The sequence below is a fragment of the Elaeis guineensis genome, chromosome 3, assembly GCF_000442705.2.
Source record: "Elaeis guineensis isolate ETL-2024a chromosome 3, EG11, whole genome shotgun sequence".
Lineage (NCBI taxonomy): Eukaryota > Viridiplantae > Streptophyta > Magnoliopsida > Arecales > Arecaceae > Elaeis > Elaeis guineensis.
Genome location: NC_025995.2, coordinates 127,757,394 through 127,784,596, shown reverse-complemented (window position 1 = coordinate 127,784,596; position 27,203 = coordinate 127,757,394). Strand labels below are relative to the sequence as shown.

Genomic DNA, 27,203 nt, shown 5'->3' with positions numbered 1-27,203 from the left:
CACCATCTCCTCTGGTGCATCATCCTCAATATAAAAATATCGATAACGATCATCCAAACACTCAATCCTGAGTCGTGAATGATCAAAAAATTAGACGTCAGGCTCAAACCCTAGCAATCGCAAGCACAAAAACCTTCCACTCCGGAATGATAAGCGTGGGATCAACTCCGATAATTGGATCGTCATCAACTAGTAGTCCAGTAAAGATGCTGACATCCTGTAAAGTGATGGTCGCCTCACCAAATGGAAGATGAAATGTATGTATCTTTGGACGCCATCTCTCAAACAAAGCAGTAATAAGACCAACGTCCATCTATATATGACCAATCCGATATACTCCATAGAATTCAAGATATCGTAAAATAATTCAGCACTCTATGTGGGATGTCCTCTGTCCTCCAGAAGTCAGCATCGGATCGTCGTAGACGAAGGTGTCTAGGCTCTTGCAATAAAATATAATAATTAGATAATGTATATGATTTTTTTTAAAAAAATTAAATAGTAAAAGTAGGATTGGAATGCTTACACCGTCATCTAAAATAGTCTGTGATCGATGGTGCTCCTGCAATGTAAAAATACTGCTGTCTCGAGGATCGGGATACTGCGGATTGTAAGCCATAATACGTTAATGAATCTAAAATAATGATATTATCATAAGTGTAGTAAAAAATAAAAAATATAATAGCCATTCATTTTATGAGAAATATATTTTAAACACAATACAAATATTCTCCCACATTAATATTAGGCTGAACATCTTCATCATCATTCTCATCTTCACCATCATCATCATTACTGCTACTGTCCTCATCCATCCAATAGTCTTCATCTCCACTTTCATCTGACTCAAAGCCTAGATTATCAGAATTTACTCCACCAACTATCCAGTCATCATTCTCTATATGAGTGTCGTCTTCCATACTTATCACTACTTTTAGCAAAAGAGAAGTCACCATAGCAGAAGTCACAGGAGAAGTCACCATAGGACTCTGAATAATTAGACAACTAGAGCCGACAGTAGTACAATGTTGTTCTGCAAATATGGCTTCAACACTATCGGTTTGCACCATAGGAGTTACGAAAGGTGAGGAAGGCCTAACATATTGTCTGCTTGAGTTAAAAGCCTACTATAGTATCCAAAGCTCAGTACATCTTCCTTTTTAATATATAATTCTAAAAATCAACATCCTGAATATTTCAAAAGAAATATCAGCATTTCTTCGACATCTTCATCGTCATCAATTGGAACTAAGATATACTTGCTCTGCCTTAACTGTTCCGACAAATTAGGAGATTTTCATTTCAATTTTATTTCATATTTTTCTTTGTCTACAGAAATACTGCGGTATAAATGGTCCAATAATTCTGACGTGATAATGATGAAGATACTCTAATCATCTGGTTTGCAGGGTGACTGTACTGCACACCAGTTTCATCATTCTGTATCATGCCATCATAATACAATGGTACACGAACTCGAGTACTGACCATTTTCTCAGAGAAACCTATGACAGAATCAAAATCAAAAAATTTAGTATTACTAATTATTTTATCGTTTCAAAAGATTTACATGATAAATGCATCATATCATCAATAAATATATACAGATAGATTTATCCCATTCAAAATTATATTAATTCTATAGTTAATTACATTAATCAAACATACGCAAAAGGGACCAAAAAAAATTTCGACAATATTTTCCTTAGTTCTCCCCACACGACTGAAAATGTGTGAGGAGAACTAAAGGAAAATACTGTCCGAAATTTTTTCAAACTCTCCGTATATCATTCGAATAATATAATTACTTATAGAATTAAATGTAATTCTCAAACTGTCTAAAGTGGACAATCAATTAACCAATGTATATATTTTACGGTACTCATATAAAAATATATAATCAAATATATATTTTATACGGATATCATAGAATATCCTACATTGGTCAACTGATAGGTCTACATTTTTATGAAATATAATATATTTTTAAAATTTTTAAATTAAGATCGAATCGAATTTTAAAATAAATCTGAATATAATGAAACCAAAAATAAAAAATAAAAATAATGAGATAAAAATAAAAATAAAAAGATCGAAATAGAAGGGCACCGCAGGGTCGCATCGACCCATCGTGAGGCCCGCCACCGGAGGGCCACCGTGGGCTGCCGCCGCGGGGCCCACCGTCAGGGGGCCACTGTCGGGGCCCACCGCAGGGCCGCCGTCGGGGCCCGCTGCGGGGGGCTGCCGTTGGGGGCCCGCTGTCGGGGGGCCGCTGCGAGGCCACCGCCTGGGAGGGGCCGCCGTGGATGGGGATGGGGCGGGGCGGGGCAGCTGGCCAAGGGAAGGGGAGGGCTGGGTGGGGCGACCGCCGGCCAAGGGAAGGGGACCGCTGCCGGCCGGCTGTCGCCAGCGGGCCAAGGAAAAAGAGGGGGAGAGAGAGAGGAAGAGAGAAGGAAGAGGGAGAGAGAGAAAGGAAGAGGAAAGAGAGAGGGGGTCGGCCAAGGGAAGAGGAGGGGCGGGGCGGCTGCCGACGGCCCATCGGTGGACCAACCACAGGGGGGTCGCGCGGGACCATCGCCAGCCGGCTGTCGCCGGCGGGCCAAGGAAAAAGAGGGAGAGAGAGAGAGAGAGAGGAAGAGGGAAGAAGAGGGAGAGAGAGAGGAAGAGGAAGAGAGAGAGGGCCGGCCAAGGAAGGGGAGGGGCGGGGCGGCCGCCGGCGGCCCACCGACGGACCAACCGGGGGGCGCGCAGGCCCGCCGCCGACCGTCTGTCGCTGGCGGGCCAAGGAAAAAGAGGAGAGAGAGAGAGGAAGAGAGAGAGAAGAGGGAGAGAGAGAGAGAAGAAGAAAGAGAGAATAGGGAGCTCACCGCCTTCGGGAGTTTGCCGTCGTGCTGCCAGAGAGGAGAAAACGCCGGAGAAGCCAGAGAAACGCCGAAGAAGAGGGAGAAGAGGGGTTTTTTTTTGGTCTTATGGTTCAAAAGACCAAAAGAGATGGCATTTTCAAATACGCCATTCTCTTTGACATTTTGTTTCAATTTTTTATTTTTTTATGATATTTTAGTTTTTTTAAAAATTTTTTAGTTATTTTTATGTGATTTTTTAATAAAAAATTAATTTAAAATGGAGATGATAATTTGAAATGATAATTTTTTATTTGAATTAAGGTTAAATTTTTTTTTAATTTATAATTATAATTTTTATTTTTTTTACCATTTTTTCTCAGACAAGGTGAAACCCCCGAAGGAGGGGGACGGGTTTAAATAGACCTCAGGATCCGACACAATAATGATTGCAGATCTTCTTTGGCCGATCTACAACCGTCGCTTGTCCCACTTGTCGTGGCAGACTGCTGACGACTTACGAATTATGATCGCCGTACCTGGCAGCGGAAATTTCGAAGAAATCTTTGCGAGTCACCTCGATTTGAAAAGACTCCAGCACCGACGCGCCAAATGCCAAAATATCTAGAAACAATCGAGTACGGAAATCAGGCGGGGCAAACTTCGGTGGTGAAAATTTCTCTGTACTTTTTCATTCGAAATCCAACTCGAAGTAGGGGGACTAGTGTTGGGTATAAAATAACCCCAGCCGAAGTTCGTAAGAGGCCAACCCTCCCAAGACTCTTCCGACTTCCGACCTTGTGCGGCATTTTTCTGAACTCCCCCAACCGTCTGAGCTTCTACAGTACCGTCCGAACTCCTCCAGCAGTCGACCTTCCACAGTGTCCTTCAGATTCCTCCAACGGATGAACTCCTATCGTACCCTTCGGACTTCTCCAGTAATGGCTCCTTCAGTCGTCTATCGACTGCTCCAAATGCTCTTTGGGCTTTCACTATCATCCAAGTTTCTACAGCGATCGACCGCCTTCTGAATTTCACCCGGGCTTCTACAATAAGCGAATTCCGTTCGAACTTCTATTGGAACCGGTCTCCATCGGACTTCCACGGCAACCGATCTCCATCCGAGCTTCTATGATAAGTGGTCTCCATCCGGGCTTCTACGGCAATCGGTCTCCATCCAGGCTTCCACGGCAACCGATCTCCATCCAAGCTTCCACGATAAGCGGTCTCCATCCGGGCTTCCACGGCAACCGGTCTCCATCCGAGCTTCTACGATAAGCGGTCTCCTTCCGGACTCCTACAAGAATCGGACTCCGTCCGAACTTCAACAACAGAATTGGATTCCAGACGAACTTCTACAACGGACGGCTGCATCTCAGTTACAATTGAGTAGTGCTGAATGCCAAGGGAGGAGTTTGAATCTTCTAGGGTCTCCACTATTATGACCTCCCTGTGATCGGCCCATGTGGTGGTGGTCATGGACCACAAGACAGGAAAGAAGCCATTGCATGATCCTTGTTGGGATATACCGATTGACCCCGTACGCCGACTTATCCTCGGATTCGGTCCGACCGACGCCTGACTCTACCCACCGGACAGACAGACGACTCCGACAATGACTGCCGACAATATCCGACTGAAGGTATGCCGGCCAAACAGACCAATACTGTTTCCAACCGCCGAACGACCGAACCCATATCACCGACTCACTGTCGGGGTAGCAGCCGACGTCCGACTTCCACAAGGCACCAGATCAGCCGACAATATTTTTGAGTCATCATCCGACGTCCCGATAGTCGAATACCGACATGTAGTCGGCCAGCCCATCCAAACACCATACAACCGCTATGGCTGTTGTCCCGTCAAGACATGCTATGCGGTCGTCTTGAGGCATTTCCTGCCAAGGACATGGGTCAATTCTGATGACCTGACAACTCACGTCGATTTGACAGCCCCCAGTGATTTGACAACTTTTCAATTGTCTGCACCATTAATGGCAGGACCATACCGCATTCTACTATAAAACGGAGTAAGGCAACAGTTTCGGTAAGCTTTCGAAAGTTTTCTCAAGCTTTCTCAAACTCTGCTAAAATCCCATTTGAATGCTCCATTTCGTTGAAGTAGAGTATTAACTTGAGCGTCGGAGGGTCTTGTCGGAGCCACCCCAACTCCGGTTTAGACTTTCCTTGCAGGTCCCGACGGCGGTCGTGAGCTCCTCGATTCCAGCTTCTCCGACATCGGCGAATTCTGCACCAACATATATATATAATATATATATATATATATATATATATATATATTATATATATAATATTATATATATTATATATATTATAGTTATGTTTAGTGGGTAGACTTGGTTTAGTAAGTATGCTTACTTCTTAGTTTATGATGTCCATTGGTACGAGCATTTGTTATTACCATCTTTTAAGGTCTATTGGGAAATCCAGAAAAAATGGGTTGCATTTCCTATAGGAATCAGGAGAAATTCTTTGTGCATTATGGAGAGCGTAGAAAAATCCGACGTGGAGCGCACCGCATTGTCGATTGATTCACGTAGTCACCGCTTTCCAACGTATATTTAATATCTGTAGTTTTATTTTTTTATTTAAATATTAAATAATAAAAATATTTCAATTCTTTAAAAAAATTATGACATCATATATCCATATTATGACATCCTGTATTCAGAAAGTCATAATTTTTATCCACAGGATATCATAATTATATGCAGGATATTATAATATGGATGTCATAATATTTTTCAAGGAATTGGGGCATTTTCATCATTCAAAATTTTCAAACAAAAAAATAAAGTTGCAGACATTAAATGCGCATTGAAAAGTAGTTGGACAAAAATATCCTTCCATATTATGATAGTCTGGGCCATATTATGACATCCTGAGCTATATTATAACATTCTGCGTACATGAAGTCATAATTTGACGCAGGATATTATAATATGCACAGGATGTCATAATTTCTTGGATCATATTATGACATCCTGCATATAGAAGTCATAATCTGCCACAGGATGTCATAATTTTTTTTTTTCCAAAGGACAAGGATATTGCGTCATACAAAATTTTTAAGCGAAAAAACAGAACTACAGTGTTAAATGTGCATTGGAAAGCGGTGACTACGTGAACCAATCACATAAAACAGTGCACTCTATGATGAATTTTCTACACCACTCACGGTGCATAGAATTTCTCTAGGAATCCGATCTTTTAGAAAAAAGCCCATCCCAATTATAGCCTAAATGTCATCTATGAGTCCGTTGGACTATAGAATGAGAAGAATCTATTGAGATCTTTTTTTCCTCACATAGGATTTGGACTGAAGAAGGATTTGGTTGCTATGATCGTGTAATCCATAATCCTATGGGAAGTCCAACACAATCTTGTTGGATGTTTCAAACAAACCCTTAGTAATGTTAATATATACTTATTGCTTTTTTTATTGTCCCTCTTATTTCAAGGCTTTAATTCCTGTCTTATTTCAACTTTTGTTATTACTGTGGTCTAACAAGCAAGCGACATGCTAGCCAGTAGCCATAGATTTTTAGCAACTGCCAAACCTCTCTCCACCATATCACATGAAATGTGCTCCTCGAGAAACCCTTAAGTTTCATTAAGTTCCCTAAAGATAGTAAAATTTTAGGTTTAGAAATGTTTTTTTTTGGTTCGGAAATTGGTTTAGATAATACATGTGAACCATATGATGATTTAGCGTAGTTGGTGCCCCACCCCAACTAACCAATCCACTAATTTTTAATGAAAATTGCTTTTCTCCTCCGTTTTCTTCTACATTCCACGTAGGCTATCAGGATGAATGGCGAAAATAGCGTTCATCAGCCGCAAATCTTTTCTATGGTCAATCATATCCGTGGAGGGAAATTATAGTAGAAGTTAAAACACAACAGTCAATTACTCGTCATATATAGTAAAATTTAAAACACAACAGTCAATTACTCGCCATATATCTGAAATCACAACCAACAAAAAGTCCAAACTTTCTTAATCAAGAGATCTCCTGGGCAGCGTCCCGGCCCGCTACTTGGATGACATACTCGATACTCATAAAGGGCCCCTCCACGCCCCACAAATATAAGGCCAACCGATTCTAAAATGGAATAATGTGACGGGAATATGCAGCCGGAACACCTCATTCTAGGAGCTTAAAGACGGCTTAAAACAACACATTCAACACAGGACCCGCGCAGGGAGCAAAATCCACAGCCCCTTCCGAACATCTCATACGATCATTTCTTCCCACTCGTTAACACGCCAGAGCCATCAAATAACCATACCATCTGAGAGGCGCACATACCGGACAATGCATTGAAACTTCTGAGATATACCATCCTAAACCATATCCTATATGCGACATGTGGGGACACGCAAACAAGAACCATAGAGATCATAGACGGTATATGTTCATAAATCCAAGCTCAGAAAATTTGACATAAACAGCGGATTATGAAGTATACGACAAATCCATCACACCCAACAAAACGAATCCCTACGTGACATTTTGAAAAACATACTAAGCACCGAAAGCATCCAAACCTTCTAGCACTCAGCTAAGACATCCGATTCTGATAAACCGTGTAACCTCATGAAAACTCTGTTCCCTACTTCCCACCAGAATCAGGTGACCCATCTCCATATGAAACCAAGCCTCTCCTTCCACCAGAGCTGCTGGATGGTGACCTTGACTTTCCTTGTCGGCACGCTTTGGAGAGGGAGTATCGGGGATGACCGAGACCTGGACCTGGACGGAGACCTGGAACGCGATCCAGAGGGGCTTCTGCTCCTGGAAATTGACCTACGCTTCTCCAGATAGGCCCATCTCGTCCACTACGGAACCTTACTCTCTCAGCAGCTGGTGAACGACTACGGGATGGGCTCCTATTGTAGCCACCTTTCCCTCGGCCACGGTAGCCAACAGGGCTCCGTGAAATGCTCCGTGTGCGGCTTCTCCTGCTTCTGTACCTGCAGAGATTACAGATAGTCTGTAAGAATAGACACGTATTGACAAGTACATGACAACAATAAGAAATTCACACTAACAAGAACATAAGAACAGTAACAAATTCCATCTAGTACCCGAAACATATTAGCTTATACAGTGAACCAACAGGAGTTGAATACTACCAACCTAGATATCTTATCATCTTATAGATGGCTTAGCAGACTTGACAAAGATTACAACGATGAGATATTCCAGGACTAGGAGGTGCCAAATATATTTTGGTTGTCGAGATCTTAAGCCTTCAACCATAAACAGATCTAAATATGCCTAAGCAACTACGTCAAAAACATACTATCAAGAAACTCGGTTAGTATAGTGTGATTCTTAGGTCTACAAGGACCAAAAGAAACTATCAGTATACACCATAGTCAGTACAGTGGATGCGTCCAGAAGAAGGAAAAAGATAACCACAATAACGTCTATAAATTTGGAGTTACTGAATTATCCATGAATTTGATGAACATGCATCCAGACCAAGTAAATCTGACAGGATGTTCTCTGTCGACAAATGGATGAGTCAACTTCACATGTTTTTGATGTAGACAATAGTTTAAAATAAATAAAAGACATAACGATACCTAGTTGGTGTTCTTCCTCTTGGAGGGCTCCTATACCGTCTTGGGGGCGTCCGGTCACGGAAGCTTCTGTAGCTTGAATACCTGGCCCAAAAAAATTGAACATGCCCAACAATAATAATAGTAGAGGCAATTCTAGTAATCACAATGAGAACAATAACAATGATGATGACAACCACCATAAGACATTCATCATTGACGCAACAACAAAGTTCCCTAAATCTCATAGTTTAATCAATTACCTATCTCGATCACCTCTTCCACCATACCGATGAGATCTAACAGGAGAACGGTCAGGAGAAGGGGTCCGATATCTTCTAGCATAAGAGTACTTATCACTAAAACCTCGACCCCTTCTAATGCGCTTCGGGGAACCATCTGGGGAAACACTTCTTGACAAACTCCTATTATGGTTAGATGGTGGTGAAATTGCCCTGCGAACAGGACTCACTGAGTTTCTGCTGATGCTTCTTTGTGGTCGGGCTCTTACGGGGCTTCGGCTTATGCTTCTTCGGGTTGACCTTACAGGACTTCGGCTATGACTCCTTCGTGCTTCCCATGCAGGGCTTCTGCTTACGCTTCTTCTCCTGGGAGGCCTTATTGGACTCCTGCTGGGACTTCTCCGCAGTAGTGGCCTTGCTGGGCTTCTGCTTATGCTTCTTCGCCTATGAGCCCTCTCCATGCTCCTACTAGGACTTCTTCGAGGAAGGGATCTTGCAGAACTTCTGCTGATGCTTCTTGGACGAACTTTAATTGGGCTTCTGCTTATGCTTCTCTGAATTTTGGCCACTGGAGTTCTGCTAACACTTCTTCTAACTGGGCTCCTGCTAGCACTTCTAGCTGGACTTCTGCTCAAGCTTCGTCTAGCTGGACTTCTACTTAGACTACTCCTTTGTGTTGCATGATCAGGGCTTCTACTAAGGCTTCGTGGAGGAGGGCTCCTGCTCACAGACCTTCTAGGGCTGACACTTTTGCTTTTGCTTTTGCTTTTGCTTGTACTCCTTCTGGGGCTGATACTCATACTCTTGCTCATGGACTGGTTAGCACTCATGCTTTGGCTCCTGCTCATCAATGTCAGATAAAATACTGGTTCTGGAAGAAGCGGTAAACACAAAGAATGACTGAAGTGTGAGGAGAAGAATAGAGAAACCTAGATTTGCTTGGCTTGCCATCTGCAGCAGGCAGCCTATTTTCATCTCTGTCTGACTTTGATTCTGCGATGCCATTGCTCCATGGCTCCCCATTTTCTCTTGGTGATTTGGCTTCTTCCTCTGTAGGCTTCTCAATTGTTTCACCCTTTTCTGGCCAATTTGCAATTGTTTCCTTCTCCGCATCTGGTGGTGGAAGGTTATCAACTGCCAAAAAAATGTAATGCTGGTGAAAGGAGGCTAACTATCTGAAAAATTAATAGATTAAGATGATTAGCAAGTTACATCAAAGCTGTGAATTGGGAAACAAGGCAGAAACATCAAAAAAAGGGCAATATTTTTTTCTTAGGCTCACCACTTATGACTAAACCCAACCCCCCACCTTCTTCATAAGAGATATGCGACTAGGGATGCAAACAAGTCGAGCCGCTCGTGCACCACTCGAGCTTGACTCGAATCCAAGCTCGACTTGACTCAGCTACCATTAAGCTAGAGTAGCTCGAATAGTATTTCAAGTCAAACTCAAATAACAAGATACTCAGCTCGAAAGCTCGTGAGCCTATTCAGATTTATATAAATTTTCAATAATATTATTTTTTTTTTATTTATAATATATATATATATATATATATATTATTAGTAGGCTAAGGCTCGAATTCGAGCTCGAATATGACTCGACTGATATTCGAGCCGAGTCAAGCTCAAGTATTGTCTTTTTCTCCCTAAGCCAAGCTCAAACTTGAGATATTAAGGCTCGATCAACCTCAAGTCTGCTTTTGAGCCTGAGTATTTTTAATCTAATCGAGCTCAAGCTTCTAGCGACGCGACTCGGCTCAGCTCGATTGCACCCCTAAATGCAACCAGCATCAACTAGTATAAGAAAGATTGACAACCGATAATGCAAAGATGGAAGTGTGGGCAAAAACATATTTAACATTACAGAGCTTCACCCTCTTCGACAAGGCATAAAAACAGTGTCCACTGATTAGTAACATCTAGAGAAGCTACGAACAAGCGTGGGGGCCTTGTATGTTCATATGTCACATACTAACACTAATACTGCAGCCCAATCAAAGGCTGCACATAGCAAGCATAAACACAAGCATGAATGATACTGGAGATGTCACTACAAGAAACTGCTACCCTCCAACAATATAGAGGGGGAACAATCATATCTTCTAACTTCTGACACTTGAGTTTTGAATCAGCTTACTAACATAACAAAATATAGTGCCTAGTGTCATAAATTTAATTCGTATATCTATCATTCTTTTGTATAACAGATCCCCTCTCCTTCTCACAAACTTAATTCACTCTCTCTCCTATTTAAATGCATCTTTGTGAAATCACTCTGAAATAAGGCCAAACAAGATAAAACATGAGGAGAAAAACAATAAGAAGACTGGACAAAGCAGCATCCTATCATCAAACATACAAGGCAGAAAGAAAGTATTATAGAAAATTTTAAACAATTCGAGCATAATCAAAAATCTACTAGTTATGGTATTAATTGTCCTGGCACTTCAATTAATGTAGAAACAAATTACACAAAATAAACAACTGAAAATGCTATTGCCAAGGCTAGACAAAAAAGCGAGGACAGAAGCAGACGTTTTGACATGATTAAAGAAAAGAAATCTAAACAGTTTTATCTCTCACCATAACTCTTCCTGCTTTTGAGTTGCAATATTGCACACATACAAAGACACAACAAGAAACTTAGGGAAAGGACAGCGCATGCATAACACATTGACCAAGTATCTCCCCCTCAACCGTGAATAAAAATCACATGTTATCTCAAATCCATAAAACAGAAGAATGGAAAAACAGTTGAACCTTGAGGGACTGAAATCATAGGTGGAATATTCAGGAAAACAAATGCGCAGGACAAGGCAGCCACACATATATGAGATAATATAGACTATTTGATCAGCAATTATCTTTTAGTTAAGTCGTCATCATTTTAAACCATCATATCCACGAATCAGCTGCACAAACAAGTATTTGGAGTAGCAGATATGAGACCTACCAGAAATCTGAGAAGAGACCTTTGATTTCCGCACTCGGCGTCGTTTGTTATCTCCATCATCATCAGAGCTGCTACTGCTTGTACTCTCTGTTTCGCTGTCGCTGTCAGGTACCCTGGTATTAACAAGTGAACAATGTCTTACTAATCGAAGACAATCGGAGAAAGATGAAACTATTTCAATAAAAGATGGCCAACAGCCTAAAACGTTCCACAGTTTCATAATTTCCAGCAACCCAGACAAGATTCAACCAAGCATCATGGATGAACTATTCATAAAATTCAGATAACAACCTTCTTGATTTGCGCCTTGATTTTCTATCACGCTTTCTACGCCTTTTCTGCCGCCTCCTATCCCTCTTCCTCTTCTCACGCTTGTATTTATCTCGCCTAGAATACTTTTTCCTTCTCCGCCGCCTGTCATCACTTGAACTGCTGATATCAGATGACGATGAATAAGAATCAGAATCAGTGTCAGACTCTGAAGATTCTGTTTCTGAATCCAATGAGCTATCTGATTCAGATGAATAATATCTTCTTCTCCTTTTCTTCCTCCTTCCTTTAGAAGATTTCTTATGACGTCCCCTACGGTATCCTTCATGGATATCATCATCAGAAGAGATGTCCTTCCCTGATTTAGATTTAGCAACTTTCTTTTTGTCTGCACACATAACATGACCTATGAGTATTTGAAAAAGAAGACAAGTAATAATAACTATTGAATGAGGGAAAATATAAACCAGCACACAAACCGATGCATTTGCAGTAAAAAGGATATAAATGATGCAACAAATTAAGACCACTTGGTAAAAATAACAAACTCATGCCTAATATAACCCTAAACAAACTACTACAGCTTTAAATCTCAGCTAAGTATATTACCATTCTCGTGTACTACTCCATGGTCTTTACTAGCATTTAATTCGCCACAATTAGTAATCTTAACTGGAACAACTGGTCTGGAACCATCGACTTCAACACGCTCTATGTTCCTCAAAGTTTCTTCTCCAGAAATAAGCTTCCCAAAAACAACATGTTTGCTGCTAGCAAGGGAAAAGTCAGAACAATTATTATCCACAGTAATTACCACAAAAAGAGACAAGTATCTTGAGCAAATGGAAATGGAAATGGAACGGTGCGTGCTTTCATTTGAGTATACCGTGTGTGAGCATAAATAAGTCCATGCAGCCAAGTCTGTGTATACTGTGTACATCTCTGGGAATATACCACAGATCTTGGTTTGTCGAGACATGTGTTCTTCCAAGCAGTAATAGCTCTGATGTATGAAATTTGCTATTGAATATAGAGGCAGCCTATAAATAAATCTGTGGAAAACATGCCAAGGGGCAAGATGATCTGCAACAACAAACGTGCAATGCAGAGGAGCAGTGTTTGGCTTGTGCATGACAATTAGAGACTATGCATGCTTCTGGCTGTAGAATGGTGAGCAAATGTCTGTCTTCATGTGAATTTAATGCATACAACAGTAGTGATATTACAACAAAAGTACATTAAGTAAAAAAGTGCATGCATGCATACATGACAATTAGAGACTATGCATGCTTCTGGCTGTAGAATGGTGAGCAAATGTCTGTCTTCATGTGAATATTTAATGCATACAACAGTAGTGATATTACAACAAAAGTATATTAAGGAAAAAAGTGCATGCATGCATGCATGCAAGTACGCATGTAGGTGAGCACTATGTATGTTCAAATTATTGTATGTATGCATATGTATATCAGTGCATCAAGAAACTTATACAAGTTTTAACAAAAACTAACCCATCAAGGTGGGGAGCAGCCTTGAAAGTAATAAAGAACTGGGACCCATTAGTGTCTCTACCAGCATTTGCCATAGATAGAAGACCAGGACCATCATGGCGTAGCACAAAATTTTCATCTGAAAACATCGCATTGGATCAACCATTGATTACCCAAGAAGTCATGCTGAAGTCACCAAGAAATACCACATATTGCAGCTGTCTAAATTCTAACCGCACAGTCTCATATAACCACATATATACAGGATACACACACACACACAAATATATATATATATATATATATATATATATATATACTCTGATGAAAGCATATTGATTCATATTGATGACATGAAAGCATATTGATTCAAACGCACCAATATGATCCATAATTATAAATTTCTTGAATTAAAAACTTATTAATGGTGTCCTGAATGGAAGCCTCATCAAGTGAGCAACCTAATCTATCATAGGAGACAAAATTTAAGAAGTGACCAAAGAACAGTTTACCATATAACTTGAACAGTTTTAAACAAGCATTATAGACTGAAATAACTGCTAAAAGTAAATGAATAAATTAATACATATGTATGTATGATGGAACAATACCCCACAGAAGACATGAAATACATTAGGCATCTTATCATAACAAACTAGAAAAGTTGATGAGATCAAATAATTGGCAAGTGAGAAAGATTAGGTTCATCATCTGTGCTAGGCACAGCCCATTAGACGGCCGGGCTCGGTTGACGGTTTGCGGCCTGTGGCCCACGGCCCGACACGGTCCAGGCCCGATCCAAGCCCGGCCCCGCTTTTTTTTGAATTTAAAAAATATATTTTTTTTTATAAATTATAAAAGAGGGGGTATTTATAGGAATCTAATATTTTCATTTTCCCAAAATACCCCTCAAATTAGCCATTTTATGGCAGTTGGAGATTCACATGCACAACCGAGCACAAAATTTATACCTATTTGTATATATCTGAAAACCAATAATATGAGGTTGAGAAAATTAAGGGCTCAGTGAAAGAGCATGACAATGTAACATATCAAGAGCACCACGCTTAAGGAGATGGGTAATGCACATGATGCAGAAGCTTTACAGTAACTAGTCACACAATTATAGGTGCAATTATGAGCTTCGTCAACCACATGGCATCATAAATATTTGTTTTCCATGCCATGATTTGTTTCTTATATGTTATTATTTATTTCCTTGAAATATATGTCATGATTTGTTTTCTTACATATCATTATTTATTTCCTTGAAATATATTATTTGTTTTCTATGAAATATATTATGTGTTTTATATGGTTAGAGAAGCAGATTTGGTGGCATTAACCAGTGATACGTTATCAATACCATCCATTTTTTCTCCTCTCCCTCTTGAAGTTCATGAAAATATCCTGGCAATTTGACTGGATAAAACAAAAGGAATATATTCATACCAAGGCTAAGGGGGTTAAAATGGTAAAAAGCCCAAAAATAGCCATTATCAACCCCAAAAAAAAAAGATTTAGCCATTACGGGCCAGGCCTGACCAGTAACGGCATTAAACGGGTCATGCTTGACACAGCCTGCTTGGGCTGATTTTAAATAAAAAAAAAAAAGAGCGCCCATCAGGCCCACGGGCCTAACGGGCCACGGGCTGTGCCTGGCATGGCCCGCCAGACTCCAAGCCCAAGGCCGTCCCAGGCTGGGGTTCGGGGTAAACAGCCATGCCAACCTTGGCCCAATGGGTCTGGGCCGAGCCGTGCCAAGCACAGCCCAATGCCCATGTATAGTCTTTCTTTCAACTCAACACAAATTCAAGAAAGGGGCAACTTTAGAGCGCCCTCTCCTCCTGAGTATACTACAATTCAGTTGTTAAAAAAAAGAAAAAAAAAAAGGATGCAATATGGTTGATAGACTTAATCATCACATCACTATAATGAATTAAGTGAAACATTTAAGCTATATAAACAAGTTTCAGCAAGGAGGGAAATTTGGGGAACAAAAAAAAAAATTCTGAAATCGCTGTTAGCTATGGACGAGGAAAGAATGACAAACTATACACGAAAAGGAAAAATAAAATGCTCCTCCCCCAACTAAGCATGATGCATGTAACCTTGGATCTGAATTCAGGCCTAGGACAAAATTATTAATGGCACATATATGATGCATTATGTATCCATTTGTAAAAAGGTTTTCACAACTTAAATATGAGAAAAGCAGTACAGACAACAAAATTAATTATGCATCATCTAACCCCATAACTATTATAAGAAAAGCATGCCACAACATACCGGTTATATATTTTTTCTGTACAATAATAATTTTGTCATGTAACATCTCTCAAAAATAAGATATTTTTACTGTCTTGAGAAGAAAGTCATCAATTATCTATAATAGAGTAAGATTTAAAAAATCTGATCTCAAAAATATATATAAGCCGGATAAACATCGTAATCCACTTCAAGATGACCACCATAATATCTGAATGCCACATCATACCACAGTGGCATGACATAAACATGGTAATTACTTCTGCCAAAATGAACACCAAGCTGATTAAATGCAAGAAAGCATCTAACTAAGAGCAAACAATGCATATTATACTTAATTTAAATCAATAATCCTCACTAAATTTTACAGGATGAACTAAGTTTACTAACTAGAAGCATCATATTCTGATTGTTAAGTGCAATAGCGTATATGTCAAGTGCATGTATGCCAAAAGTTGTTGGCCGAGTTTAGAAACTAAATTACCTGGAAATTTTCCACCATAGATACTCTCTCCACCTGTTCCTGAAAATTATGAGAGGGTTTGTCAGAGTTAAGAGAATTAAAGTTTAATCAATTAATAGTGCACCCAAGATAATATGGTTTTCCTGTTAGGTTGCAGAAAATATGAAGTTTTGAGGATTACCGGTTGCTCACAACTAACAACTCGGGTAAGGATTCTAGATGAAATTATGAGGAACCGAAGATAAATAAGCAAACTATCAAACCTAAAAGCGAAGGAAAAGACACATGCAAGACAGAGAAGCAAGCTTAGTATTGATGTAGAACCTACAAACAATAAAGGAAATGACGAACAGCCGCCTAGCTCTCAAAATTATCTAGGTTCACTTGTATTAAAGTTGGCTCGCTAACAAAGAGTCCATCACCCAATTCAAGTCTCCTCATACAAGAATGCATAAACTAATTACTTAGGACAAAGGCACAAAATTCCATAAACCATTTCTGATACTAAAAAGGAACGTGACAGAATTCAAGCACATCAATTTCTACTATTAGACAAAGACATGTAAATGATGGCTCATTCAAGTAACCAACTGCATCAGGCATCAATACTTGATATTGATCAATGACAACAATGCACATTTTGTAGAAAATAACAAGTGTTTGTATCAGTTTGTAATGAAACACAGGACCAGTTACTAATTAGTAAATAATAATAGTATAAAGCCATTTTCCACTTTAAAGTTGCCCCAAGGTGAAATAAAAAGAGTATGTGATCAAAGAAAAAAGTAAATAATAATAGTATAAAGTCATTTTCCACTTTTAAGTTGCCTGAGGTAGTAACCTCAAAAACCATAAGTTCACGTTAACCAAGAACATACATACGTACATACACACTTAATAAAATTGAATGTGAAGATGCACATGCATATTCATCTGCCCACGGGATCACCACAAACATGCTGTAATTCCAAAATGATTGAATATGCAAATGTGACAAATAAAGAAGTATTATTTCACAATGCTCTTTAAGCATGGAACAGGCACATGCAAGTTTTGTTTATACAAAACTAATGATACAAATAAAGTATAAGTTTTTATTCTACAACCATCCAAAGATAAAGACAAAAAAAAAAAAAAAAAAAAACTTGACAAGAAAAAGATGACTATAAGAAAAATATTAGAGTTAATATAATTCTGTGCACACAATACAGCACATAATGTATGCAAGTCCATCCATTCACAAATCCAATATCCGCATCTTTTATGTTTAAATGATAATGCATAAACACTAAGTTAGGCATACAGGATTTCTTAAAGACAAAACAAATTAGAAAATAAACTGGAAACAAGACAGCTTGAAAAATAAATATTAAAGTTGGAAGCCCTCCATCATCATCTGTCCATAGAAATGATTCTATATAACATTGAACCCTCATCGAATTTATGCAAACAAGCATCATAAAAGCCATAAAATTATATAAATTGATAATAATGATAGATTTTAAAAGATATCAGGACTAAACATTTTAAAAAACAACCAAAAGAAAGGCAATGCGCTCTTGGGTCTACCATCACATTCAACAGTTAGTTTTCAGACAAAAGCCAAGCGACCAAGTTCTCATGTTAATAATGATGGGTCATTAACTATTACGGGTAGCCTGGACATGACTAAAGCCCATGTTTACTTATACTTTGAGCACACCTTAGGTTTTTTTCTAAAAAAGGGCATAAGAAAAAGATCCAGCCTTGACTGTCAGTTCCCCAGACTCGACAAAAATGAAAACATTGCACACTTGATGAAAGCAGCTTCTGGATTCCCTGGACATTGCTAAATAACTATCAAGAATATACAACAATACTGAAGAGGCATAAAAGTGAGTCAAGTAATATGGTTCATTCTTAGCAACATTTTTTGTGAGAGAGAGCGAGAGAGAAAGGGAGGGAGACCCACCTGCACTATAATTACCTAGGTCCTAACACTTGGGATGCATCATCCAAGATTTGAATCCAGAACATGCGGTTGGTAGGCAGAGGAGCATGATGACTGGGACAAGTCCCAGTTCATAATATGAAAGACTCACTTGCCAAATTCACAGATCCAACATTATCCTGAACCAATTACTCATGTACTTCCTATAGCATGTACATTATAAACCCAAAATCTCAGAGATCAACCTGTCATACTCATCTTAGAAATATCCATCATATGCACATAAATCCATCAACTAACCAGCATTCTAAATCACCCAAACAAAGCTGACAGACATATCAAATAACAAGATTATTAAAAAGATAACTTTTACGAGGAATGGCAGAGAATATATCTAAAGGCATGGCTGATCTTCCCACAATCTGTTATACAGTAATATCCATAATTGCCGCTCCATCCAAATTAGAGAAAAAGATCTATTTGAGGAATCTTGTCTATCAAGTTAAACTGCAAAATTACCTTACATATTACCAACAGCTGACACACTTAACATGTTAAATCTCAACAAATCAAACAATAAAATTATCTTGCATATTCCAATACATCTGTTCACAACTTACATGTTAGTATCACTAGATATTAAGGCACTGAAGAGAGATACCCTGAATGATTCAAATTCTGCAATCACCTTCTCCAGTTTAAACAACATGGACAAGGACTGAAGTTTATAAAAGACATGGAAAAGATAGATGTAACAAGCATAGAAGCTGAGAATAGCAGAAATAGTTCATAATGACCATAGTATATTTATGCCTTTTGTGCAAAATTTTTAATTCAAGAGAATGATGCACAATACAACAAGATGAACTAAAAGCTGAGAGTGAGTACAGATAGAAGCCATACCATCTCGCTTTGAAAAGTCTCCACCCTGCCAAAGTAACATAAGTCATTAAATATCCTTACAAAGATAAAGTATAATTTACATAAAGTCAGCTTTGACATGGTGAAGCATGTTAAAATTACAAGGGATGGACAACATAGCAAAATACAACCTTAAAATACTACATGATAAGAAAACCAGTCGTGACCATCTGCCCTGTATCCTACAGCATAAACAAGGGAAGCTGACTAAAAGGCAAAAGCAATCACATCTAACTAACACTACCAGGAAAAATACACCACATAAAAGGCAATGCCAGCAGATAACAATGAAAATACATTAAAGGTGAAAAAGAGAAAGGACGTACTTGTGCCATGAACCCTTTAATAATGCGATGGAAGATAGATCCCCTGTAATGCAAAGGCTTCCCAGTTGTGTGTCCAATTCCTTTCTCACCTGCAAAAGAACAATTGATCAACCAGGATGGAATAATACGACATGAATATAAACAAGAAACCATTTGGTATATTCAAAAGAAGGTTTTTTTCCTTCGCAATGAGCAACCATAACATCATAACAAATTCAACAGCCATTCTGCATATTTCAAAGTTGCCAAAACAAGTATAAAATCTAAAATGATTAACCAAAATAAGAGAATGAAGGAATGTGCCACAAGCAAACAATGATCATCTCTCATATGAAGCGTAATGAGAGCCAACCGATCAATATCTCAAGCAAATAGATCTTTCTTCATCATATGCACCAGGCTACCATAAGAGCATACAATTCTTTGTACAAGCCAATGCAGGCTTCACCACTCCAAACAATTTGAAATTACCAAGAAAGGGACCACTAAGCACAGACTTGTGCAAGCAGAAACCTGTTTAAAAATTCTACGCGCAAGGATAGAATCTTCAACAATATCCAACCAAAAACTTTGATAATGGAATAGACTACAATGCATCACCATATACACAAGCATGATTATGAACATCAAAGGAATCTAACCTGCATTTTCATAATTGAAGCATAGATACAACGAAACCATGACCTACCAAACAAAGTGAAAGAAAATCATCAACATTAAAATTGAGTGAAACTCTTAAGGCATCATGAGATTTTTCTTTTCTTTTTCTTTTGTGGCTGTTGTTTATTGTGCTTAATAACAGTTACCTCCATTTATAACAAAACAGATAATGTCAGGGCAACCACCTGATTTTTCAGTTGAGTTTTTTCTTGTTCGACAAAACCAATGCGCAGAGACCACTCTAAAAAAGTCCTTATATCTCTTCTTTGCCAAATTTTTGCATCTCTATGGACAAATGTTCATTTCCCTCTTTTACAATACCCCCTTATTGTGTTTTCTTCTCTTCCAAATTATAACAATCAAACCATCATTAGTACATTTTTTTTTAAAAAAAATTAAAAAATCATTAACTTGAACTCTAGAAATCCTTTTTTTTTCCTTTTTCTTTATGTTATTCCTACGGATCAATATTAGAACAACATGAAAAAACAAACATAATAACATTAGGCATTGAACAAATTTGCCCAATGTTTTAGTTAGCATGAATCTTCATGTCTTAAGTGCATGCACCACCCAAGGTAGTCAAAGGCGAAAGTCGCCTTAAGGCGCTTGGGGGGTCTAGCGCCTTGAGGCAAGAGTAGAGCTGTCAAGACAAGCCGGCCCCCCCAATCCGCCACAACCCGCAACCCAAACGAGGCGGATCATTTAACCCGCTTTTAAACGGGTTGCTAAAACATGAACTCAACCCACTCCATTTACATCGTGAGATAGGCCAACCCGATGGACCCAACCCAAATTGACAGCTCTACATCAAATAGAGATGTCAAGATGGGTCGGCCCGCCCCGACCCGCAACCAAACGGGACGGGTCATTTAACCCGTTTTTAAACGGATTGCTAAAACATGAACCCAACCCACTCCATTTACATGACAGCACGGGCCAACCTGATGGGCCCAACCAAAATTGATAGCTCTAAACAAGAGGCGCTAGAAAAGCACCTCGCTCGAGTGAAGGCACTAAAATTGAAAAAAAAGCAAAAAATATGATATATAAATAAATAACAATTAGAAATAACTATTATAATATGAATTATCATACAATTAATAATTTAAGCATAAAACATATATAAAACGATAAAATGCTCAACTAGTTCAAGATAAAATATATAATAACAAGCCATGGACAACTCTAAATTCATGAATGAAACAGAAAACATAACAAGCCCTATAGTTCATCAATGGAGTCTCATAAATAAAACAGAAAATATAAACAGCCCTAAAGTGGAATCATATAAATGAAACAAAAAAGATAAACAGTCCTAAAGCCTAAAGTTCATCAATAAAATCATCAGATTCAGTTCACTTCCATAGTTGTCATCACTTTCTTCTCCTCCATTGGATTTATATCCTCCAACATCTTCTTCTGTCTTATCTGAATCAACCTCTATCTCTTCAAAACTAACTTTTCCATACTAACTGACCACTTTACCCCCTTGTCAGTAATAGAGCTGAGAAATTAAATGGGTGGCCTTTTAGACTTTTTTTTTACTTTTCAATCATTAAAAAAAATAATCATAGAGTTCACTGAGGTGCCAAAGGCAAGAACCTCACCTAACTGAGAAAGGCCCAAAAAGGCATCAAAGGCGTGTGCCTGAGTGAAGGGGCATCGCCTGAAGCATCAAGGGGCGATGACCCCTTCTGACGCCTCGCCTAAAGTGTGCCTTTTGGCGCCTTTGACATCACTGGCACCACCACCCAAATTCTAGAAGAAAGATTTTAAGTATGCTCAAAAGTAGCTTTACTGTTGGTTTCAGCTTGTGATTATTTTGAATTCTATAGGGACCAGTACATTAGTTGTCACCCAGTGGCAATGGAAACATGAAAAAGAGGTAACAGGCCTGATCAACCATGCTCTTGATTAGGGCCCTCATGAATAACATGTAAAACCATAGCCCTCTCAATTACTTCTAATATCCACATAAAGAGGAATTCAGTGGATAAGCTATATCATCCTTGCAAAATTTTATTAATGGAATTTACAAATGATAAATTAGTTGTATAGATTAGTAGCAACTCCACGTATTCGTATTTAAATCTACATAAAACTTGTAAAATTGTAAGGCACCATATTAAATGCATACTTGCAGATGATTAGAAGAACTCAATTTAGAACATTGTATACAATGAGCCAGATAAAAATCAAGGCAGCATGCCATTTTGGATTGCAATATACAAGAAACTAAGTGTTGTATGGTGTCCACCTATGCATATATGATATACCATGCCACCAGATTATTTGCAATAGTAGTGATTCTTATTTTTGCCCCCTTTATACCAACCTATACAAGATGTATCAGCATATAACCATGAATATAAATATAATAAACCCCAACACAGAGTAGTACAATTGGTATAAGCTTGTACCATACATCTTGTTCTAATCATATGCTGGACCATCCCAAACAGCTTCACCAATATTCAGGACGGTTTGGAACTCTACCTTACTCATTTATCTGCTTTTGATTTACTTTTTCAGAATTTGAGGGCCCAATCTAGAAATTGGTTATAGAAACGACAATTAGAACCTAGAATCTGACAATATGGATTTATTTCATTCATATAATTTTGTCTCGATAAATAAAAGAAAGGGGGGATTGAATGTTTGACCAGTTATGTTTTCCTCGATCAATGATCTCAGATCTCACTTTGAATTTTTGACCAGTTATGTCCAGCTCAAACTCAAAATAAAGAAGAAGAGAAAAAAAGAAAGATCAGGAAGGAAAAAAACATAGCCATCAAGAATCCAGCTTAACAAGAAAAGAGACCAACCAGCACATATAAAATTCAATTCGACTGTCCAATCACATTTTCAAATATAATTACATACTATATAAATGAAACCGAGCCTAGATGTTTATAAAAATTTTCAACCATCCATCAGATCAAAAAATGTGATAGTTAACTAAAGAATGATCACCACCCTGTACACACACAACACATTAGTTTTATTTCCCTGGCAATGCAAAAGATGAAACATATTGTCTGATCAGTAGGCTTCTTTATCTATGGCTAAAACCTCTATTTTTTTTTTCAAAGCATGATAGAGACTTGGAAATCACGTTGTGATAGTTCATAGACCACACACAAATGGCTTTGACTGATGGTTGAGCTGGAAACATGTAGCTACATACATACATACAAAAGATGAAACATATTGTGTGATCAGTAGGCTTCTTTATCTATGGCTAAAACCTCATTTTTTTCAAAGCATGATAGAGACTTGGAAATCACATTGTGATAGTTCATAGACCACACGCAAATGGCTCTGACTGATGGTTGAGCTGGAAACATGGAGCTATACATATGCATATATGCGTGCACGCATGTGTTGTGCGTGTCCATATACACGCACACACGTAGACATACATACATACATATGTATATGCACACACACGCACGCACGCACGCGCGCACAAATCTATCCGTGCACGCATGTATGTATGTATATCTATCTGTGCATGCGTGTGTGCGCATCTAAAATACGTTCGTGCATAAAAATTAAAAATTACAGGTATATGTCTATGGGCATGCCTATGTGCACGTCAATGCAACAATTGAAGGTATAACCATGACCAACTGACATCAATTGAGAGTGCAGAGACACAAGTGTGAAAGTTTACCAGCAGCTAAAATGATATAAATGCATTCAGCCTAGAGTATGGTTTGTTTTTCAAGATTATACTAAATAATTTTTTTCACATTGACACACTACCTAGCTAAACATGTTTTTATGAAAGTATTTAAAAACACTCCATAAATATCCAAAAGCCACTTTTCTTGTATTGGAATTGTTGTTGTCTCACTCAGAGGAAAAACACAGCAATAAACACAAATAAGGGTTTACAGCACAAGAAAATTGGAAATGTTTCCAGCAGTCAGATGCTTTTTAGACAAACTCATCAATAATGAAGAACAAAAAAATAATGAATAACAAATAAAGCTATTGGACCAATAGTAGTTTAAAAACTTTTCATCATGAAACTACACGTAGCAAAATAGGTTTCAGTTACCTGTGCACAGTGCACGAAAGTTTTCAGCAGTCTTGGGGACAATGTCAGCAAATAGCTGTAAAAACACATAGAATTTAGGTAAGCATTGCATTATCATGAATCTAAAGAGGAAAAAAGAAGCTAGGGCAAATAACTCTAATGCAGAAGAAGGAATAGAAAGCTCCATCAGAATTTTCATAGAGCAATCTCATTTGAATCTAGAACAAAAACTGAAGCCAAAAGAAGGAACAAAACATGTACCTCAAAGACCATTCTTCCCGAAGGACGTCCACCAATTGCCACATCCAAGAAGACCGTTGGTCTCTTTGTTTTGGCCATTTCAACCTTGGTATATCAAGAACCAATGAAGAAAAATTCGATCGGAATCTTTTCAAAAATAAAAATCTAGTTCAAATTGATGACGAGAGGTTATAGTATAACACATATAAGCAATACAAGAGCATAACCAAGAAATTAGAAGAAAAAGGAGGAGGAGGGGAGGGGGCTGTAAGATTTTTCTTCCCCTTTATGTAAATCTTTCTGTTCCTTTTAACAGACAGACGAGAAAATCACAATCAGAATACAATAAGCATCTTAACGGTAGGTAGAACTTTAGAATCAAGCAATGGGATCACAGATAAGGGAAGCACTCCATACTGGATCCACCGTAGCATTGATCTAACCGAGCCGTGGAAACATATTTTATGTAGTCACAACATATGGTTGGTTCCCATGAATCTAGATTACAAACAATCGGAACAAAAGGGGAAACAGTCTTTTTGTCGCCTATCTCCATTCATCCTAATAAAAATAACCTCTTTGTCCAATCGCCTTGAACTTTCAGTGGCAAGAAACAAAAAAGCAATAAAATCGCCTATAGATAAAAATAAAGCCAACCGAGAGAAGAAAAAAACGCATCACAGCAGGATCAAATCTCGCACTTTCTGGGATGGGTCTCCATAACCTTAAACCCTCCCTTAATTATGAAAGTCTTGAGTTGTTCGCAAAGGAAGAACGCAGATTCGTGACCGATGCACCAACCATAGATAATCCCTCGAGCAAAGGAAGAACAAATATCGAGAACGGATCGATCACCAAAACAAGAGGAAAAATTAAAAAAAAAACATCGGAGATGAGTAGATTCAAGAAACTAACTCCGCAAACACGCATCCCACCGTTGATTATAGACAACCTTTTAATTAATCAAGGGCCGGGCCTTTGCAACCCTAAACCCCGGCTTAATTTTACAAAACCCTAACCTGTTCATCGACCAAAAAAAAAAATTTCAGGCCCAGAACCCTAATCAGAGCTCCCAGGTAATGGATCCATTACGTCGAAGAATAAAAGGACGGATACGATCAGAGACGCCAAGACTGAGGAATAAAAGTTCGTGAATACTCATTCGATCGTTGGAACATGGAAATATTAGAATTATCGGGGCAAAAAGATCGAACCGACGGAAGGAAAGGGAAGGGAAACTCTATATTTTTCTGTTACCTGGTGCAGAAGAGAAAAAGCTGAGAGCAGCCGCTGCTCCCCGGCCACAGAACGAAACGAGAAGGAGCGAGCGACCTGAGACAATAAAACCTAAGCGCTGTAGGCCTCTCACTCTATCTCTGCGTACCCCTCATGGGACATGAGTTTACCGTTATGCCGCTCTTGTCCGGAGGAATTTGCGGGAATGCCCCTCAAGTCTGACAGGAAGGCAATCCCCCCTGTGGCGACGCGTGCTCACGTGACGAGGGAGGAGGCGTTAGCAAATGGCACGTGTGTGCTAGAAAGTTCCTGAGGGTTAGATCGCGTGCGATGCAGGCGCTTCTGGAAATCGCGTGTTCCATCGTCTGATCACTCTTCTGGAAATCGCAAAAGTTGCTGCACAAGTGTGGCATATTCTCCTTTGTGGCATTCTTGTTACTCTTGTGCCCTCTGATTGGCCTCCATGGCTCCCTCCCCATCGCCAACGGGCTATGTACTCAAATCATCCTCGGTGCTCCGATTGACGACCCTGGCAACCCTCCGTTTCGTTCTCCTCGCCACCCTCCTTATCGCTAAGCCTTCATCAATGTACTAGGAGTTCGACGAGATGACCTGAGAGATGTTGTCTCCTGCAAAGCGTTCCTCGACGCTTGTGCCCGTCTTGATGCTATTTGACGAAATGCCCGAGTGGTGGGGTGCTTGCAATTTTCTTTCCAGACAAAGTAAGTTGAGATGCGGCAAATACCGTTGCACGCATCCAAAATTTCAAACAACCGGAAGGAACCAAACAACCCTATATTTGGGATAGCTCGAGTCATGTTTGATTAGGTTGGGCTCCTTCGGCCTGAGTTGGGCCAGGAATACCATGCCCATCTTGGCGCCCGAAGACGTACAAGCTAGATTCAAGCTGCGTCGTATTTGGAAGAAAGCATGGGATGGTTACTCGTGTCCTGTCCAAATCTACTGTGATTTGTTACCGGCCGCAAAGCAATATATAGGCTCACCCATAGTTCGAATTAGGTTGAGGAATGTTTGCACCATCTGGCACAAGTTTTGCCGGCATGAACGAGGGAATAGGCTCCTCCTACGGTGTCGAGGATCATCTAGAGAAGCAACCATCACATTATAAGGCTTTCAAGTCACACTGCCATGTAGGGCAGTGATGGAATGAGATATGTGGCATCATTATGCATCTCTTGATGGATTGTTCAAGTCAAGAAAGCATCATAATTTGTTGCATATATACGGAAATGTTTTTTTGTTGGTCACATTTGGCTGTAATTCCATAGTTCTTGATATGATATCGACCTGTGTAAGCAGCAAGAAAGAAACTTGTCTGAGCTATGATCATTTACCATGATATGGAACAACATGATCCTTCGTGGGAAAATCAAGCCATTGTCTATTGATCAAAAAACCCTAGCAGGAAGAAGAATTGGATGTGCTCCGCCGTCTATGAAGAGCACCTTGGTTTCTCAGTCTTAATCCCGAGAACTTGCGATGGACTGCACAAGGGCTCTCAGATAAATTGGAGATTGAGATCTATGTAATATCTCTTTATAATGTGTGTCACGCCCCCGGCCGAGATCGCGAGCGGAGGTCGCGGCAACCGCCGCATACTTATGAAGAATTCTCTCCATAAACATGCAAGGCATCTCATCACGATATCAATGCATCGCAGCAGAATAAATTCAAATAATTATTATTCAACTTTAATTCAAG

General features: G+C 39.2%; 1 protein-coding gene across 1 annotated transcript; it reads right to left on the bottom strand.

Moving 5' to 3' along the window:
• Positions 1-7,258: 7,258 nt before the first annotated feature.
• On the bottom strand, positions 7,259-25,654 carry LOC105040198 (uncharacterized). The gene is given in 17 exon segments (XM_010916618.4): positions 7,259-7,565; positions 7,568-7,600; positions 7,603-7,686; positions 7,689-7,837; positions 8,456-8,536; positions 8,695-9,513; positions 9,603-9,807; positions 11,630-11,742; positions 11,921-12,287; positions 12,509-12,666; positions 13,411-13,528; positions 16,142-16,180; positions 18,954-18,978; positions 19,298-19,386; positions 24,027-24,081; positions 24,267-24,350; positions 25,503-25,654. Coding segments are annotated over 16 exon segments (2,502 nt in total). The 5' UTR covers positions 24,345-24,350; positions 25,503-25,654; the 3' UTR covers positions 7,259-7,476.
• Between the last annotated feature and the right edge of the window lie 1,549 nt (positions 25,655-27,203).